Below are 19,746 nucleotides of genomic sequence, written 5' to 3' on the forward strand. Positions count from 1 at the left end.
GAGAGGGGAGAGAGGGGAGAGAGGGGAGAGAGGAGAGAGGAGAGAGGAGGAGAGAGGAGAGGAGAGATTATCCTACACAGAGGTCTTGCTTTCCCTAGAAGTTATAGCTTGTTCATAGGTATCTCTGTTAGTCTCCATTGCCCACCAGATTTTAATGCTTTGTCCATATTGCTGGAAAAAAACATACATTGTTAATAAAACATGGATAAATCAAGCTTGTACTGACCAAGCAGCTTCTTCTTTTCTGGCTATCCTTCCATGCCACCAGAAGAAAAGCCACCCGTGCTTTTATTAAGTCATGAACCTGAAATTTGCCGTCACAACTTCCCTGACAATATATGTCCATTGACGTTTCAGTGGCACAAATGTTATGAGGTAACCAACCAATTTCCAATTGGATTGAAGATCTACTGCATGGGAGGAAATACATACCCAGTATTTCCTAGAACCTACCCATACTTACCTAGAACCTATGGCTTTGGAGTTCACTGAACATTATTGGATCAAATTGTCCTCTAAATATGTATCATTATACCCACTGAGAAGTGTTGCAACTCAGTCCTCTGGGAGAAGCTTTCTAGTGCAGTGGTTAAAGAGAATGTATATCTATTGAATTCTCGGTTGTAAATGTTAGATAGATCACATTTCTTCCACAAAAAAGATTAGGGAGCCTCACAGAAAGGAGATAGAGAGATTGTAAAAGCCACAGGTTGGGAAGAACTGAGAATAGAGGCATTTGTGAGCCTTGGGCAGTGTGGACAAGGGTGGCAGACAGGTGGGAGGTGAAAGTGGCCACCATGCAGTGAAATAACCTCTCTCATATTCATTTCTTTTCATTTTATTTTATGCTTTCAGGAGTTACCAGGTTCATCTGACTTAGTGGGGGTTTAGAGCAATCTGGTGAAGTCTGCTGAGCTCAGCAGGCGGTACGCAAGTACAGAGAGTGAATCACCTTCTTCAGAAATTTACCAATAACCAGTAGCTCAGGACAAATGCAGGGCCTCATGAAACAATCCTTCTTCCTTATCTAATGCAGAGAGGGGTGTTTTTCTGTCATTCCACTGCAAGTAAGTATAGTGAGTTGATGACTACAGTGTTGCATTAGGTCTAGAGAATTGCATCGTTCAGATCTTGCCCCTATTTTCTAGCTCTTAGGCATTCTGTAAACATTCTTCCTCAGTGGAACATCGGCCATTAGGGAGAGTAGTGTAACTTAGCTGTTTCAAAATTATGGCTTCTTCTCTGCATCTTGGGTGGCCATGAGCCTCTGAATTCACTGCTACATGCTTTATAAACTGTTAATATTGTTGTTATTTATTTCTTTATATTTTATTTACTTCGCTGCTTAAGACCATAATAAAGTACAATAAAAACTTAGAGGACATTCATCAGTATAATTAAGGTTATATTGAAAATTCACAGATGCTGTGGCGTTTGCTTCACACTGCCCCACACAGTCCAGCATAAATGCTTTACCTATAGAGGGAATTAGATTCGTCTTTGGTCACATTCAACTGACTTCCGGTTAGGTTTAACCACTTAGAATTTCAGAGGCTCCAGTATAAAATTTCCAGACTGTATAAAGTGCTGCTTAGCAGCAGCCCTCAGAACTGATCCAATGTATGTAAGGTATTTCCTTTTGTAATTGATTCTTGGTAATTTTACACATAAAGACATTATTGTCTGAGCCTTGGTGGAGGTTATGTGTCATACATCTCCTGTTTAGGGTTAAGTACTACAAAGACACATATTCCCTGAAACATGGTCAGTTGTGAGCCTCTGTATTAACTACCAGCCACTGCATAAATGAGTTTGTGTGATGAGCGTGAAAGCTGCACCAATCTATGTGTCTTAGGGTTTTACTGCTGTGAACAGACACCATGACCAAAGCAAGTGTTATAAAGAGCATTTCATTGGTGCTGGCTTACAGGTTCAGAGGTTCAGTCCATTATCATCAAGGTAGGAGAGTGGCAGCATCTAGGTAGGTATGGTACAGGAGGAGCTGAGAATTCTATATCTTTATCTGAAGGCTGCTAGTGGAAGATTGACTCCCAGGCAGCTAGTATGAGGGTAATTATTAGAAGGAAGCTTGATGCTAGGTCCCCTTTGCAAAACGATAGTAATATGGCCTATGATTTTCACAGCAGAGTTTCTTCAGACATGAGTATCTTTCCTCCTTTTGGGTAGGTCTTATAGCCTGTTGAAAAGCTGTGGTTATCCGAATAAAAGTGTGCTTCAGTTTTAAAGTTTCTATTACTTATTTATTTCTAGGAAGTAAAATGTAAATACCAGGAGCATTGAGCTCTGCATGCTATGTAGAAAGTTTCTAAATGTGGTGGTCTTTAATACCATATTTCACTCTATTTTCTTCTCTCAGTATCTCCTATTGCCTGGTATTTCTCTCAGGGACAATAAGCATTAGGTAATTAGTCTATCTATCTTTCTTTCTTTCGAGTAGAGGCAAACTGAACTCCTTTAGGCAGAAGCTGGAGAAAGGCAAGGAGGCTACAGAGAAAACAAACCTAAAACCAGCTGTGCCACAGAGACACAGTGAATCTTAACGATTTACAGATAATTAATTCAGATACAATGACTCATTAGCAGTATCATAGTGTTCTACCACAAATGTCTTAACTAATCAGAGACTCTAGCAGAGACATGAAATATTGAATCTAGTTCTTTGAGAATGCCCCTAAATTATTGTGCACCATAAAATTATTAGCTCTTGCAGTCATTAAACAGGTGTTGAAATTGATATTTAGAAGCTATATTAAACCTCTAGATATGCAGCTATGTTGACAAACCTCAGTAGACCCTGCCCATTTTCTTCAGGTAAAATTCAGCTAAAATCGAATTAGCAAACATATGCTGCCACTTCAAATAATTTACAGATTTCCTTCAGTCTTCAGTTGCTATAAATTAACAGGTGGAGAGTCTGTCTACTTGAACCAGAAAATATAGATCATCCTTGCACAGGAGTTGCTCCCCATCCCAGCATCTTGACAAATGAGCCTATTCTGTACACATCATCTCCAGGAAAAGAAACCTGCTTATCCACCCTGGAGAGCCATCTCATCATTTACAGCTCTACTGTCGGCAGAGTCATCTTTCTCTTTAACCTAAATCCTCAGTGCCCTTCATGGTAAAATTTATGGGTAAACCTTTCTGTTTGGTCCACAGTGGATCATGTGAATAGCTCATCATTGCTCCACTGAGCCCTCCCCGTGAATGGAAGTGGGTATCATCCATCCATCTTCCTTGTCTCCAGCTAGAACCACAGAGCTTCTCCTGCCACATGGATCCATGATTTTTTTCAGGTAGTAATATCCAGTCACACTTCACACAATCGTGAAATCATCTATCTTTTCTTCTATTTTGAGAGAAGGAAAAGAGTCAGAATTACAGCAAACACAGAGGCAGAATGAAGAGGGAGGGAAGATCAATCAGGGCAATTGTTCATTAACAGTGTCAGACTTCCTTCCCTCTCAAGCCTCTTCTCATCTCACAATGGGGTGAAATAAACTTGACTCATGACTTTTCTCTACTGATATCATGTTTTTAGTTCTTCCTTCTTGGGATAAAATCTGGGAAATTGTCCATTGTATCTTTTTTTTGTAATGTTTTAAAATATTTTGGGGGGACTTTGTATTATAACTTCAGAACATAAATGTTAGCCAGCATACTTTTTGTTTTTACTTGGGGGGGATCGTTTTCTGAGATTATAATATAATTACATCATTTTCTTCTTCCTTTTCTCCTTTCAAACACTACCGTATATCCATTTCTGCTCTCTTTCAAACGATGGCCTTTTTTCATTAATTATTATACACCTACCCACATGCACACACACATACCCACTCACATCCACACCCACATGTGTGTGTGTATATATATATATATGTATACATATATACATATATGTATGTGTGTACATATATATATATACATATATGTATATACACACATATATGTATATATATATATATATGTATGTGTGTGTATACATACACACAAATGAGCTGCTCAGAATGTATAATGTTGCCTATATGTGTTTTTTCAGAGCCAACTATTTGTTACTAGATAACTAGTTTTTGTGATCTTCTCAGAAAGACTGTCTCTTCTGTTCCCAGCACTTTTTTTTTTTTTGCCTGGAGTTGTTTTGTGGCCTTGAGGTCCCACGGGCTTACCTGCTCTACTTAGGCATGTCTATTGTCCTCATTCTGCTCACATTTAGTCAATCATAGTGGGACTTTATGGCTCTGGTTTCTCACAGGACAAGGATACACAGTCTCACAGCAAACTCCTTTATTTTCCGGTTCCTTAAATCTCACTCTTTGGCCCAAGATGGTCTGTAAATAATCACTGCATGGCACAGGCTGAATTCAAACACGCAGTAATCATTGCATCTCGACGAGCCATGTCTTAGAATTGCTAGTGATTGCTTTTTTTTAATTCCCTATTTGTGACCCTTTTCTGTTTCTTTGAGATTCTTCCTAACATTCAGTTCCACTTTTCTTTTTTGCATGCTTCATCTTATTTTGCTTAATTAATCACTTAGGTAAGTTTATTGCAAATTGAGACATGATTTGAACACATGGCAACCTTTTTGTCTTTCTCTCTTATTTTTAAACACCCTCTTATTAGACATGTTTTTGGACACACTAGCAGCCACTGAACTTTTTCCATAATGAAACAGCATATGCTGTTGTTTTCCCTTGTCAGAAGCTGTAAGGGGCTCTCTTAATTTCAGTGGTGAAGATACACACACCCTCACACTCCGTAGTTCAAACCTCCTAACTTTCTAAGTAGATGAATATTTTGAAGAAATGATTTATACAAATCAGAAACAAGCCTCCTTACTTCCTTGTGGAGTGGTTCTAACTCACAGGATGATGAAGTATTCAGGGTAGCAGGGACATTTTTCATACCATTTTTCTTCATAGGATATTCAAGGTCACACAGTGAGAGGCGATCATAAAGGAAGTTAAGAAATAGTTCCAAAGCTTCAGAAGTTCCATGTTCTCTTATCTTCTCCTGCACTTCTGGATAGGAGAGGTTTGCTAGTGTCTCACGTTCCAAACCCCATACTATCACTCGAGGTACAGGGATCATTGTTACTTTCATGCTTCTTTAAACTCATCTCTGACCACTTTCTTTACATAAAATGGTCTTGAAAATTACAAAAACAAAATTACTGGCCTAATATGTGAAGATTGCTGAGCAGGGACTTGTGTATCCCAGGTTGCCCTTGAATTTTCTACTTAAGCAAAGATGACTTTGCCTTTAGGATCCTCCTGTCTCTACTTCCTGAGCTCTGGATTTATAGAGGACAACATAATACCTTGTGTGCAAAATTCTGTCCTAGTACATGCTGGGCAAGTATTTCAAGAAATGAAACTACATTCTCCATTTTATTATAGTATTTGTATGCAAAAGTATTTATTATATCTGCATTAGCAATGATGAGAATCTCAATTTACCTTTGCCACCACTATTTCTCACCCTGGAAGAAAATGACAGTTTGTCAAGAAAACATTGTTTTCCATGAAAAAGAAAAGGTCTGTGTTTAAGCACGTGTCAATATGACATCTTGGTGAGCTTAAGAGGTCAGTATAAAATTTGAGCATATAAATCAAATATGGTGTTTTTGTTGATTATTTTTTATTTATTTACATTCAAATATTGTCCCCCTTCCCAGTCTCCCCTCTGCAACCCCTCCCATTTCTCTTTCCCTTTGTCTCTAAGAAGGTACTCCTCCACCTACCCACTCACCCTTCTGTCATTCTCTTTTGATGGGGCAACAAACCTTCACAGGACCAAGCACCTCCCTTCCCATTGATGCCAGATAAGGCCATCCTCTGCTACATATGTAGCTGGAGTCATGAACCCACCCATGTAGACTCTTTAGTTAGTGATTTAGTCCCTGGGAGCTCTGAGAGGTCTGGTTAGTTGCTGTTCTTGCTATGGCATTAATATCTCCTTTAGCTCCTTCAGACCTTCCCATAACTCTTCCACTGGGGTCCCTGGGCTCAGTTCAAAGATTGGCTGTGAATGCCTGCATCTGTCTTAGTCAGGTACTGGCAGAGCCTCTGAGAGGACAGCACTACTAGGCTCCTGTCTGAAAGCACTTCTTGGCATCTGCAATAGTTTCTGAGTTTGGTATCTGCAGATGGGACGGATCCCATAGTAGGATTGTCTTTGGATGGCCTTTCTTTCAGTCTCTACTCCATTTTTTGTCCCTGCTTTTCCTTTAGACGGGAACAATTCTGGGTTAAAACTTTTGAAATGGGTGTGTGGCTCCTTCCCTCAACTAAGGGTCAAGCCTAACTACTGGGGGTGGTCTCTTCAGGTTCTATTTCCTTTCTGTTGGGTATTTTGGTTAGCGTCACCCCCATTGGGTCCTGGGACCCTCTCATATGCCTGGTGTCTGGGACTTTCTAGTTGTTCCCTTCATTCCCCATCCTCCACTGCTGCATATTTCTATTCATTCTGCAGTGCTTTTTTTGTTGTTGTTGTTTTTACTCATTTAGCAACAGATAAAGGCCTTCTATACAGATAATGGCAGAAACCAACATGCAGTGGAGGGATAGCTCTGTGAAAAGAGGTTTCATAAACTGTCAAGAATCTCTATGAGCCAGAGAAATAAGGACACTTCCTAAACAAAACTACAAAGTAGAAGAAAAAGTAATTTACAATTTAAAGAAATTCAAACTGATGTTAAATATAGAAAGAAAATCTGATAATCACAGCTTTCCAAAGACAAAATGCTTGCCTTTCAGAGAGCTTGAATTTCAAGTCCCTGGCGATTCATTAGGACAATAATTACAGAGATCACAAAGAAAGGACATGGTCATCTAAAGGGGATTTGCATGGATACAACTCAACCCGGGTTTTTGTTTTCTGTTTTTCTTTAAAAATCAATTATTACTTGATGCTTTGCTCATAAACATTTTTAACTACATTAAGCCTATTGAAGTGCATGCACCACAGTTTTGATGGCCGGTATCTCCAACCCGTGGAATATGGTAAGTGTTCCATGCATAAGCAAATGTCCTCACCTAAAAGGAATGAAAGCTATTCAGACAGAAGGAATTCAGTTCAGAGCCAGGACTAGCACAGTCCTAGCACCAAGCACATAGAGAAAATTGTCTTTAGAACATCAGAGAAGAAACAGTGTCTATTCATTGCAGAAACAAGGAAATTATTTAAAAAATATGAAAAGAGTAATCAACTATATCTTTATTGATTTTTAGAATTTATTTCTTGTGACAATGTTTCATGTAGCTCAAAGAGGTCTGGAACTCTAACAGCCAGCTATATCTTCATTGGTTTTTAAGTTATATTTCTTGTGCCAAGATTTCACGTAGCCCAAAGAGGTCTGCAACTCAATGTGTAGCAACAGTTGGTTTTGTACTTCTAATCTTCTAAGCTCCACCTCCCCATGGTGAGACTGACACGTGTACCACCAAGCTTAGTTTTATGCAATGCTAGGGACAGAACTCAGAGATCTGTGCTTGCTAAACAGGAACTCTATCAACTCATCAACGTACTACACATCTTTTATGATACTTTTAACTACTTCAATTGATGTAACTTTATTATTATTATTATTATTATTATCATTATTATTAATTTTATTCATTTATATTTCAAATTATATCCCTCTTCCTGGTTACCCCTCCAAAATCCCCCATCCCACCTCTCTGTCCTCCCCTTTGCCTCTATGAGGGTGTTCCTTGACCTACTTACCGACTCTTTCCTCGCCGATCTAGCATCCTGCTATGCTGGGGCATTAAGCCTCTACAGGACCAAGGGTCTCCCCTCCATTGATTTTAGATAAGGCCATCCTTTGCTACATATGTCTCTCGAGCCATGGCTCCTTCCATGTATGGTGGTTTAGTCCCTGGAATGTCTGGGTGGTTCAGTTAGTTGATATTGTTCTTTGTATGGGGTTCCAATAACCTTCATCTCCTGTCCTTTCCCTAGCTCTTCTATTGGAGTTCCCAGGCTCAGTCTGATAGTTGGCTGTGAGTACCTGCATTTGTATTGATCAGGTGCTGGTAGAATCTCTCAGGGAACAGCTATATCAGACTCCTGTCAGCAAGCACTTCTTGGCATCAGCAATAGTGTAGGGAGTTGGTGACTGCAGATGGGATGGATCCCTAGGTGGGGCAATCTCTGGATGAACTTTCCTTCAGCCTCTGTTCCACATGCAAACTTACATTGCCAAACTGCTTCTTTAATTGCTTACTCTTCATATATCAAGAAACATTTCTAGTGTTTTCCATTCTTCTTAAGAGTGTTTTACCACATTATGTGTCTAGATCAAAATTCAGCTCAACATTCAAATGTGTTTGTAGACACATACATGTGCACATACAAATATACACAAAAGCCAGGTGTCTTGCCAAGTCACAAAGTTTGTTCAACATCTCTGTATATCAGTGTGATTTCACACTAATTCACTAAGATGAAATTTCAGGAGCCAAGGTTAGTACAGTAGATAGGTCTTGTTTGCTGTAGTCAAACAATTCTTGAGAAACGTTATACCAGTTTGTCCTCTAATCCACGGCATACAGGACTGCATCTATTTCTACACAGTGTCTAGATATCGTATTTTTAAGTTTTGTGGTGATTATGTAAACAGTAATAACCATGGATTTGATATACATATGTGGTTATTACTGATATTAATCATTCTGCTAACAGCTTTATAACTATTTTATATAAAATCTAGGAATAGTAAATAAAATGTACCAAGTAGCTAAAACTATTTTGCTGTTGAGGTCAGGTGGCAGAAAGCCCTGAGATGGTAGCATATATAGATTTTATTGGAATCAGTAATGAATTGCCAGTATGCTGTACATGATACCTCATTACAGATGCAGATGTAGTGCACACGAACTATGCATGATGATAAACAGTTGGTCACTTAGAATCTTTGGTCTTATAAATTCAGCAAGATTCTAAAGAATGGGAGAGAGTGATGAGATGAAAAAAATGAACCAGAGGTGTTTTTCTGTTTTGTTATTCTTGCCTGGCATAGTCTATAGGTGCATAGTAGGCTATGAGAGGCTAGATAAGGGCCACTTCAGTCCCACCACAATCTTGCATATTTCCTGTGACAGCAGCCATGCTGGGATTGCTGCAATCTTGCATAGAATACAACGTGAAGTCTTCCTTTTAAAAAAAAAAAAAAAAAACAAAAAAAAACAAAAAAAAACTTCATCTAGCTTCTCTTCAGAGTTGATGATCCTAAATAAATACCTCTCAGGGACAGCTTCAAGAGAACCCAACCTTGGTTAGATTAGACAATGCCTGAGTCTATGGGCGAGAGAGAGAAACACTGCAAATAAACACCCAGAATTCTAATAGTGATAGATAAATGAGGCAGGAGTGGGTGGGTGGGTGGGTGAGCACCCTCTTAGAAGTAAAGGGGAGGGGGTGGGGAGGGAGGTTGGTGAAGAGAAGACCAGGAAGGGGGATAACATTTGATATGTAAACAAACAAAATTATAAATAAATACAAAAGAAAAAACACAGGAGGTGAGCAGTGGAGTGCAAGGGACACAGTGTTAGCTGGGCAGTGGGAGAGGCCATCTTAGAAGGGCTTTGATGAACAGATACCAGAATGACAGGTAAGAAATGTCTCATTTAAGGTAGAGGAAAAGGGATATTATCTTGTCTCCAAATTCTTAACGCAGAGAACTCCAGAAAGGAACTGTTCTAATTTTTGACAGTATAACTGTTAGCGCCTCTGATTTTAAATACATTTCTATAATGTATTCTATCAGTCAAGAACCCAACAGGAAACAGATGGTACACCAAAAGTGGGATAATTTGAGGAGGCAATAAAAGGACTATTTACAAAGAGATGAAAAAAAAATTACACCCTCAACTACACAGGATCCGCAGGTTGCCCTCAGTGCCCTAGAATTCACTTTTCAAAAGAGGAGGGAGGCCTGGATGGCCCATGGGTCCAGCAGAAAATGGGCTTAGCATCCCTGAATTTTAACTTCCCTTGGATCTCAGTTTCATGTCCTGCTCTCCATTCCCTGTGCCAGACAGCCAAGTTTAAAATAGACTGGGAAGTCCAAACAGACTGGATTTCAGGAAGACAAAATTCAGGGATTGGGGTTAGAGGGTACAATCAAAGAAGCAAAAGAAGGCTGCTACCTGTATAGTTTGCATTTTAAGCTATACTTGGAAGGGACCATAAAGAAGTGAGGAGACACAGCTGTAGTTGGAGGCTGGTCTGTTCTAGGCAAGTCCTCAAACATCTGTTAGCTATTTAAAAATATAAATAAGCTGGCTGTGGAGGCCCAAAGCTTTTGGGACTCTAGAGGTAGAGAGAATCTGCTGTGACTTTGTGGACAGTCTGGTCTTTACTTAACAATTTCTATACCACCTAGGATTGCATAGGGAGACAATGTCTATAAGTAAATGAAGGAAGGAAGGAAGAAAGGAAGAAACTGATGAATTGTTCTGAAATGGTAGATTTCTGATGTGTTATACAGAAAAAAAAATAGCTGATTATTTTAATGGATATAATGTCAAAAGCACCCAGTATATTGAATCATCATTTTAAATTGTGAATAAATTTAATTTTAAAATAATTCAGAGTTCCTATTCTTATTGTATATCCCCCTTTTAAAATAAATCATAGTTCCATTAGATCTCTTACTGTGATATAAAATCAGATTTCAGTTAAATGGTGATCAAATTATGAGATGTTTTCTTGTCCTTGTGCCTCTCACTTCTCTTGATGTAAAATTTATAAAGAGAAAATAAGACTCTAAGATAAAAATAGGATTTGTATGTAAAACTACAAAAAATGTAGTATAGGGAAGATGGGGAAAACAGAGAACAGAAGGCAAGTAAGAACCTAGGTTGGGGCATTTATATTAATGTTTGTGATGCAATGAGGTTTATGTCCTCGCAAAATGAGAACTTGCATCAGCCTTCTTGTGCATTGTAGAAGCAGGCTATTTATTTAGGGAAATTTCTTAAATAATAGTGTCTGCATTCGTGGCAGAGACCTGGGTAGCCCTTTAATGGTCACAGTATCTTTGCAGAAAATGAAAGAGTCACAGAAGGCCAAACATCTGCAGAAGAGCACAAATAGCTCTAATCTGAAATGCATGATTTATCAAACGGGAACATGATTGCCAGCAATCTTACTTTTTTGGGTGATTACAAAGTTGAGCATAGGAGTGCATGTGACTCTATAAGAGGACTTCAAAGGAGCTTTTTTAAAACAATTATGCAAGAGTCTTGGAGGTTTTTAATGTAAGCACAAGGCCTTTGGAGAGCTAGAAAGACATACAAAATGTGGGGAGGAGCTGAGGAGGACCTTCAATCAGAGGAGAGAGAGTATTAACAGAGACTCCTTAGGAACAAGCTTGTATTTACTTTTCTGGGATGGGCTGATCTACATAATTGAGTAAAGCAGAATAAACATCTATGAAATACAACATTTGCATGTGTGGGTAAAACAGAATTATACCACCTCAAGGTCATATCATGAATGTATGAATACAGGATCACAGAATGAGTTAGCTCATTCTGAATGTATGTAACAGACTTCTGAAGAACCAACACATACTGTCAAGGTTATCTCTTGACATCAGTTGCATCATTCTTAAATACGTGGACTATTAAGTCAAATGCCTGCTATGAAAAAACTCCCTGTTCTCCTCTTCACAGTGTGACTCTAAAAACATACTCCACTCCTTATGTCTGTTAGATGAGAATAATTAGACTTAAATAAGAAGAAATATTTCCACAGAATTATTAGTGTTTATAACTTATTAGTAACTGATCAATTAATATTGTGTGTGCTTTTTTTAACATTAGATTTCCACTTAACAAATTACCCACCTCCTTTATCTGTATTCTTTTTAATCAACAAAATCTAAGAGCTGATTGCATTTGAGTTAGTGTGAAAGTTAATTTTGTTTCCCAACAAAAGTGGCCATAAGATACAGAATTATGTTAAATATGGTAGTAAGAAAGCCACTTTTAAAGAACTTTTAAGGAAAGAGAATCATATGAGGTCATTGGAACATTTTACAATTTGAGTTAATATCATAATACTTAAATTTAGAATTTCTGTGTTGAAATTTTAATTTGTTGGTTTGAAAACCTCAAAAATTGATGCATGCTTGGGTAAATTGACCTCATTAAAGATTTTATTTTCAGTTTGAGTGTGTGTGTGTGTGTGTGTGTGTGTGTGTGTGTGTGTGTAGGTTTATGCCCATAAGTGCAATGCCTACAGAGGTCAAAACTGGAACCCTTTAGCTAAAGCCACAGGCAGTTGTGACCTACTAGATGTGCCTGCTAGGAACTGAATTCTCATCCTTGGCAAGACCAGTCTATATATTTAACTTCTGCACCATTTCTCCATCTCCCTATTTCAAAATTCTTCATTTTCCTCCGGGTATTTTGTCTACTAATACCAGAAGGTCTTCTTTTTCCCTTGCAGTTATAATTGGTTGTAGGTTTTGAGTAAATGTATTAGTTGAGCAATCAAAAGCACAGCACGCAGTAGAGCACTGTATACAAACCATAGTTCAGGATAGCACATTTGATGTTTTAAGCAGACAATTATATGGATAAAAACAAATTTTGATGAATTTGTATAACATCATCTGTGATGAATAAGTATAACATCATCTCTTAAAGAAATCAGTGTCATTTAAAAATCACTTAATTCTCTGTTTGAAATCCCACCCAGATTCTCATAGGCTATACATATGAGACCATGTTTTCAACTTCGCAATCACCTCCTAAAGAGTCTACTGCAAGGTGTAAGATTTGTCACATATATTGTGATTCCAGTGTTTCATCTTGAATCTGGAAAAGTGGCATTTACTTTTGCTTAGTAGTCATCTTTAGCTGTACTCATATTTTGAGTGATATTTTTGTACTCTAAAACTACAAAAATATAAATTATATCTTTATACAAAATATTAGGTTAACTTTTTTATTTCTTGATTTATGAATATCTCTAATAAATCCTTAGGTGTTGCTGGATATTTAGTTTTTTGTTTTGGTTTGGTTTTTTTGTTTGTGCTCTACACTAATATTTTATGATACAAGTCATTAAAGAGCTACTAAATAGGGAAAAGTTTATTCACAATCTCTTGACCCAAATAAAATACAGGTGTTTCTAAGTAAAACTTTCATTCTTCCAAATATTTCTACTCTGTTGAAGGTGTTTACAATTGAAGACTCTCCACTCATAAGGGAGGTTCATTCTAGAGGTTAACTGACTGGTTTGATTAAAAACTAAGGCTGTCTCCATATTGTTAAGTTTTAAAACTAAACTACGCTCCATCATACTGTTCATGTATGTTTTCAGGGTTGTCCATTTGGTATTAGATAATCAACTGGTGTGCTCTTTCCATGGGAAAATTATTTTTCTCCTCTCAGTATTCCTTAGTTGCCTATAGTCCTTTGTGAAGGGTTGAGGCCTCATTTTTTTTGTTGTTGTTGTTTTGTTTTGTTTTTTTTCTCCCAGTCCAATTTGGCATGTCTATTAGTGTGATCTTTGTTCAGCTCATTTTGAGAGTTATGTTGATGAGAATTTATGGATGTAGCTTCTGACATTGATTACTAGGAGACACAATCTCACAGAAAATTCTCTGATTCTCTGGATCTTGGGATCTTTAACTAGGGTGTTTGTGCAGCCAGTTGTAAGTCTCTCTTCAAAGAAACCATGTAATACTATTGAGTAATTTAAGACTCATTAATGGTGCTAAGAATCTTCATTAGGACTGAAGTTGCATCTGTTGCACTGCTGTGGGACCTCAGATAAAACAGGCATAGATGCTTGCTATTGGCCTTTTTTGAATGGGATTCATTACAGGGTACTTTCTTCACTAAAATGCTTTTAATTATTAAATGTATGTGAGAGCTCTGGCATGAGTTATATTTGGCTCTTAATAAGTATCAACTCAGAGTTCTTAATTTGTCAGTCAGTACTTAGATTGGATTGTGTGTCTCTATTTTGTTTGGCGATTTATTATTATTATTTTAATTGTGAGTTAGTGGCATGGGCCAAGAACATTTCTTTTAAATACAAGATAAGGCAAAACATGATTTCTGAATTCTGTGGACACTTTGGAAATATTTAGGTTTATGCTATATACACATATATGTAAGAATGTTATTTATTTAGATGGTATCACTGTTATACTCATGGTTATGGTTCAGCCTTACTGATAATGGACACGTGTAGGAATTTACATTTCATTTGGGCAGGCAAGTATGTTTTACTTTTCAATGAAATGTGGTGAAATGAGTTGACTTGATATCTGCTCATTACAGACTAATACAAAAGTTGAAGGGCACTTTTTAAGTTGCACATCCCTTCCATTTATCATCCTACAGCCGACTCAGTTAGCAGGTATTTCCAGTAGGCATAGAATGCCAGTGTATTATCAGAGGCATGACTAGTTCTTGTAGACATAATCAAGATTTAAAATGGATAGTTTTAGTCCCAGAGTTTTTAATTTACTCCAATAAAAGACCCAAACTACAAACATTAAATATAAAATATCCATAGGATCTACTACCTGAGTTATAGTGTTAAAAAGAAGGAGTAAAATAAATAATAAATAGTATTACTATTAGAAGAAAAAATATTTTGTTTATGTTGTCATTGCTGTTGCTGCTGTTGTTGTTGTTGTTGTTGTTGTTGTTTAGACAGTGGCTTGTGTACCCCAATCTGGATTCAAACTTACTACATTTGATCTTAAACTTCTGGTTCTCCAGCTACAATCCCATTTTATATGATACTGGGAATTAAGCCCAGGACTGTATACATGCTAGGTGAGCATTCTACTGAAAGAGCGACGACAGTGTCAGTCATCCCTCCATTCACTTTATTCTGAAAACATGAAGAAAATACATACATTCCTTCCGTAATAGCATCAGGGAACTTGTTTATCTTAGCGTATACAGAATAGTTCATGGTTATTAATTGTTATGAGTATGTATCAGCAGAGGTGTGAACTACAAGCTGTAGTATTAATTACAAACTTCACCTCAATTACACAGTTGGCTTTCTGTACTTGTTTCTCTTATTTTTTGAAATTATAGTTATGTTCCTGCAACAGTCTTGTCTTTCATATTGGTTTACCAGACTTAGTAAGTTATTTGCCCTAGTTTCTAGGGATAAGAATCCACGTAACGACTTTCCAGAACAGCACTGGGTTATAGTGCACCTACCATTTCCTAAATTTCATTTCCTCTTGTAAACTGTAGGTTAGAGGAAATTCAGAGTGTATCAATCTATAATGTCACACAAAATTTTAAGAGGAAACAGTGGGCCAAGAAAAAAATCCATCCAAATACCATGTTACAAGAATATTAAATGTAAATATTCATTTTAATGTAATTTGTAGAATTTAAATGCAACAAAAATCTCATTGAAAGCTGAAACAGTCAAATTGATGAGATAACCTTAAAATAATTTTCTTCATGCAATTTAAATTGATTAAATTCCATGTATTGTTCAACCTACAAAAGGGACAACTCTAACCTAAGACACAGTGAGATTTTCAGTCAAAACAGAAGTAAAGCAATAAAATACTCTTCCAAATACAATGTCTTATAATGAGCCAATCCAACTGCTTGCCTCATTATAAAATAATGTTTTTTTCTCATTCAACCGATATTTATTAAATGCCTTTGTCCTGAATTGAACAGAGTGTATGCCCATAAGCAGCTTAAATTTTATTGAAAGAAAAAGACTCTTCTGAGAAAACAGTTAGCAAACTAATTCCGGATTGTGGTAATTGCTTGAAGGCAGTGAACAGAAAGCTACGGTGGAGCATGAGTTAAGACAGTCACGCTGGATAGGTTGTTCTGGAGGAGATTCTCTGAGGGGGAAGGATTTGAGTGACAGAAGGCAGGAGAACAAGGGGGGAGGTGTGTTATAGACATAGAGTAAAAAGGTGAAGGTAGAAAGGCATTGTGGGAAAACACAATAGGAGAGGCTAGTGGGAAAGGAGAAGAGAAACAAAACAGGTAAGGAGTCAGCCAAAGTCAGGGTAAGGATTCTCTTAGAATAGCCACTATATTTTTCACAGATGAGATGCACTCTATGTTTTTGTGTGGAGGATGGAATCAGGGACACAGATGGAAAGGTCTGAGCTCCGGCTTCTGCACTGTCTTGAAGGGGAACCAACGGGGACAGATTTATAAGAGAAAGTGGGATAGTAGAGAATTGAGGCAGAGTGACCTGCAGGAGTCACTAAATAGGGAAGAAATCAACAAGAAACCTGCTCTGGGAAGCATTTTTGTACTACAGAAAAGAAAACTAAATTAAGAAACATCATTATGAATAACCAGTTACATATTCCCAGTCTACATCTCCAGTTGTCAGATTCACCCAGGTATATTCCCAGAATGAGGCTATGTGGCTTCTTGGTTTAGTTCCACATGATATAGGCACAGTTTGGAAAGTATAGTCTAGGTTATTTCCTCCAGAGTAGAGCTCTGTCTCATTTTTTTCCGTTTCAAGCTGAGCTCTGAGCGCCTCACAATTGAGCAAAAGTAGGTTGGTCAAATCCAAAAATATGAACTTCCACTCTTTGTTCTCTTTCTAAGTAGCCAAGAGTACATCAGATTATTTAGGACAAAATGATTAGGCATAGATAGAAGGCTCATGTGGGCTGTATGTTAATGAGGTTGCTTACAAAGTACAGTGTGGTTTTTCAGCATGAAAAATTATGGATCCAAAGTCAGCTTGGTAGAAGGTTAGACTTTAACATCTTGCAAAACGATGGAGTAAAGGAAATGTGAAGTCATTAGAATTCTTGTCACCATCTCCAGTCACCTGAGATACAACTAGAGTGCCCCAAAAGCACTCTGAGACTTGAATGAATTGCCTTTGAAACACATTTAGGTAATTTTGGTTGAAGTTGTTAGTGACCCATTGAATACTTATATAACCAAATCTCTTTAGGAGCCAGAAGAAGAATTGTGAAGGAAAACACTTTCCAAAAGATGATCACGCCCTTGTATGGATGCTAAGGCTAGGATTCAGTCTCTAAGAGAGTTATTTGTGTGTTTATTTGTTTGTTTTCTCTCTTCTGCACTTGGCTTTAAGCACTAACAACTCATATTACCGATTCTCTTCTAGAATCACAACTACAGCTGCCTGCATGATGGACCTAAGGCGGTATCCACTGGATGAACAAAACTGCACACTGGAGATCGAAAGCTGTAAGTGTCTGCAGACCCAGCCTGGCTGGACTCCATGTTTGAGGCTCACCTTAGGCACAGGCCTGTTCAGCGGGATCACACTTCAATCAATGGTCTTGGCAAAGTTGCTAGTGGAGTATGGGAAATTTGGTCCAGGCAAACATTGACAGATTCTCTCCAACTTAATGCTGCCACTTTCTTACATCTATCTCGAAATCCTTGGGAACATGTTTAGGGAAAAGGGTGATTTGTCAATAAAAACAGTACTAATACCCTGGAAGGAAATCACAGGCTGTTCAGGCATTTGATTTGGTACAAAATTGGTGCAAAGGTTAAGACAAGCCTTAGAAAGAATGTGAAGGTGACAGCATGTGATAAAATGCCCCAGTTGTCCTTGAAACTCATGAATACTATCCCTTATAGTTGATAAGTGAATGTGGAATGTGGCCATGAAGACTGACTGCATTAGGAAGGTCGGACTGTGGATTTTGTTTGCTTGTTTTTGCTTTGAAGCAGGATTGTCAGTGTTGGAAACTTAGCTTCTTGCAGAAGGCTAAAGGCCATACAGTAAGCAAGACTGTGTGTGTGTGTGTGTGTGTGTGTGTGTGTGTGTGTGTGTGTGTAAGAGAGAGAGTGAGACTGTGAGAGAGAGAGAGAGAGAGAGAGAGAGAGAGAGAGAGAGAGAGAGAGCCTATAGGTATGTGTGTTTATTCTATATATGATACTGGCCTGTTTGGTAATGTGTTTGCTTTTATGGCACAATGGATTTCATGACCAAGAGTTAGTCATCTGCCCTGCTGGGGGGGGAGGGGATAACATGTTGATTCTGTAATCTTTCTGCATTCCAGACATCTGCATTTAAGGGGAAGGAGAAGCTTGAGTCTGCTCTTTCCACCCATGCTTTGGAACACTTTTGTATCTTATCCCAGTCCATAGTTAGAAGTCGACAATTTTAACTCAGGGTTCAGTACAGCAAGAGGCTGGACTGTGAGATGTTTTCTGCCTCCAAGAAAAATTTTAACTGTGGCAAGCAGCATGAGTCGAAATCACTGCTCTGAGCAGACAGAGCATTTATGAAACTTTGTGTGTATTTTTACTCATTTAAAAAAGACAGCTTCTGGGGGTAATTAAATTTACACACAGTTATATAGAAACTAACTGCATGCTTATATTCTAACTCATCATTATTTGCAAATTACTTCTTCACATTATAAAACTAGTTCATTTAGCTGGCTTATAGGATTTCACTGATTAATTTTATGTAAATATCTTTGAGATGGCATTGCTTGTTACATGTGCTTAACTTATGGTACAATATTTCTCAAAGACCAAATTTTTAGGCAGTTTCAGATGCTCAGTGGGAGGACTTCTTGGAAAAAAGTTTGCTCTTTGGTGCCACTTTATTTTATTATGATTATGCTTTTGGAGGTATAATTTTACTGAACTCATAAAGAATCATAGTTATACATGGATTGAGGAATTATAGTGATCTTACTTCAAGTTCTTTGTTGTCCTCCCAATAACAAAAACAAAAAAAAACAAAAATCCTGGTTTGTTTTAAAGGAGGATTACCAGCAGAAACAGGCAGCACTCAAGGATTAAATTATAACATGAAAATAGTAATTTTTAAATTTACACAATAACTTGCTGATGTGGTCATAGATCATTGATATGTCTTGGGAAAGACACTGATATTAGATGACCAGATTAAATCATCCCTTTTCTCAATGTCCATTTAAATAGTCTGTTCTAAAGGGAATTGGTACTAAAGATTTATCCAGACTGCTAATCATCATTGTAGGAAATGAAATATGATGCTGTTTTAACAATGCATTTGATATGAGAGCCTTTTTATTTTTACATTTTGCTGAATGTATTCAAGTTGTATCCCATAAACAAGAAGCATATAAACCGGGCGGTGGTGGTGCACGCCTTTAATCCCAGCCATTGGGAGACAGGCAGGCCAATTTGAGTTCGAGACCAGCCTGGTCTACAAAGTGAGTTCCAGGACAGCCAGGGCTATACAGAGAAACACTGTCTGGAATAACCAAAAAAAAAAAAAAAGCAAAGAAGCATATAGCTTATGCCTGACTGACACCTCAGTAATATCCACCTTAGCCAACTGTTTCCCTTGGTGACCCAGGGAATCATCAGACTATCTTTTCCTTCCTTTATCCATGTTCCTTCCCTCTCTTCCTCATCATTTTTTCTCTTCCTGTCCTCTCTCTTCTTATCTCTCAAATCACAATGGCCCCAATGCTATTGTTAAATTATGATGATCTATCAATAAATATCCTGATTCATAGAGAAAGCATAACCTGTTTCTGGAATGCTTCGAGTAAGGGGCATAAAAAATGAATTCATCCATCCATCTATCTATCTATCCATTCATTAATTCATTCAATAATTACTTTCTTTATTAAACACTCATTGGTCACTAGCTACTTGCCGTGCATTATAATAAGCTTATGGATATAATGAAAAGAATAGAAAAGAATAGAGTATTTTGATAAATTAAACAATATTGGTAGAA

General features: G+C 37.7%; 1 protein-coding gene across 2 annotated transcripts in view; it reads left to right on the plus strand.

The window, feature by feature from the left end:
- Gabrb2 (gamma-aminobutyric acid type A receptor beta2 subunit) overlaps nucleotides 1-19,746 on the plus strand; it is a 217,816-nt gene that overhangs the window by 94,121 nt on the left and 103,949 nt on the right. For both annotated transcript variants that reach the window (XM_021212616.2, XM_029546040.1), the window contains one exon: nucleotides 17,152-17,234. In XM_021212616.2, coding sequence (XP_021068275.1) covers nucleotides 17,152-17,234 — 83 coding nt within the window. The remainder of the gene's footprint in view (nucleotides 1-17,151; nucleotides 17,235-19,746) is intronic.

Source organism: Mus pahari, chromosome 14, assembly GCF_900095145.1.
Source record: "Mus pahari chromosome 14, PAHARI_EIJ_v1.1, whole genome shotgun sequence".
Lineage (NCBI taxonomy): Eukaryota > Metazoa > Chordata > Mammalia > Rodentia > Muridae > Mus > Mus pahari.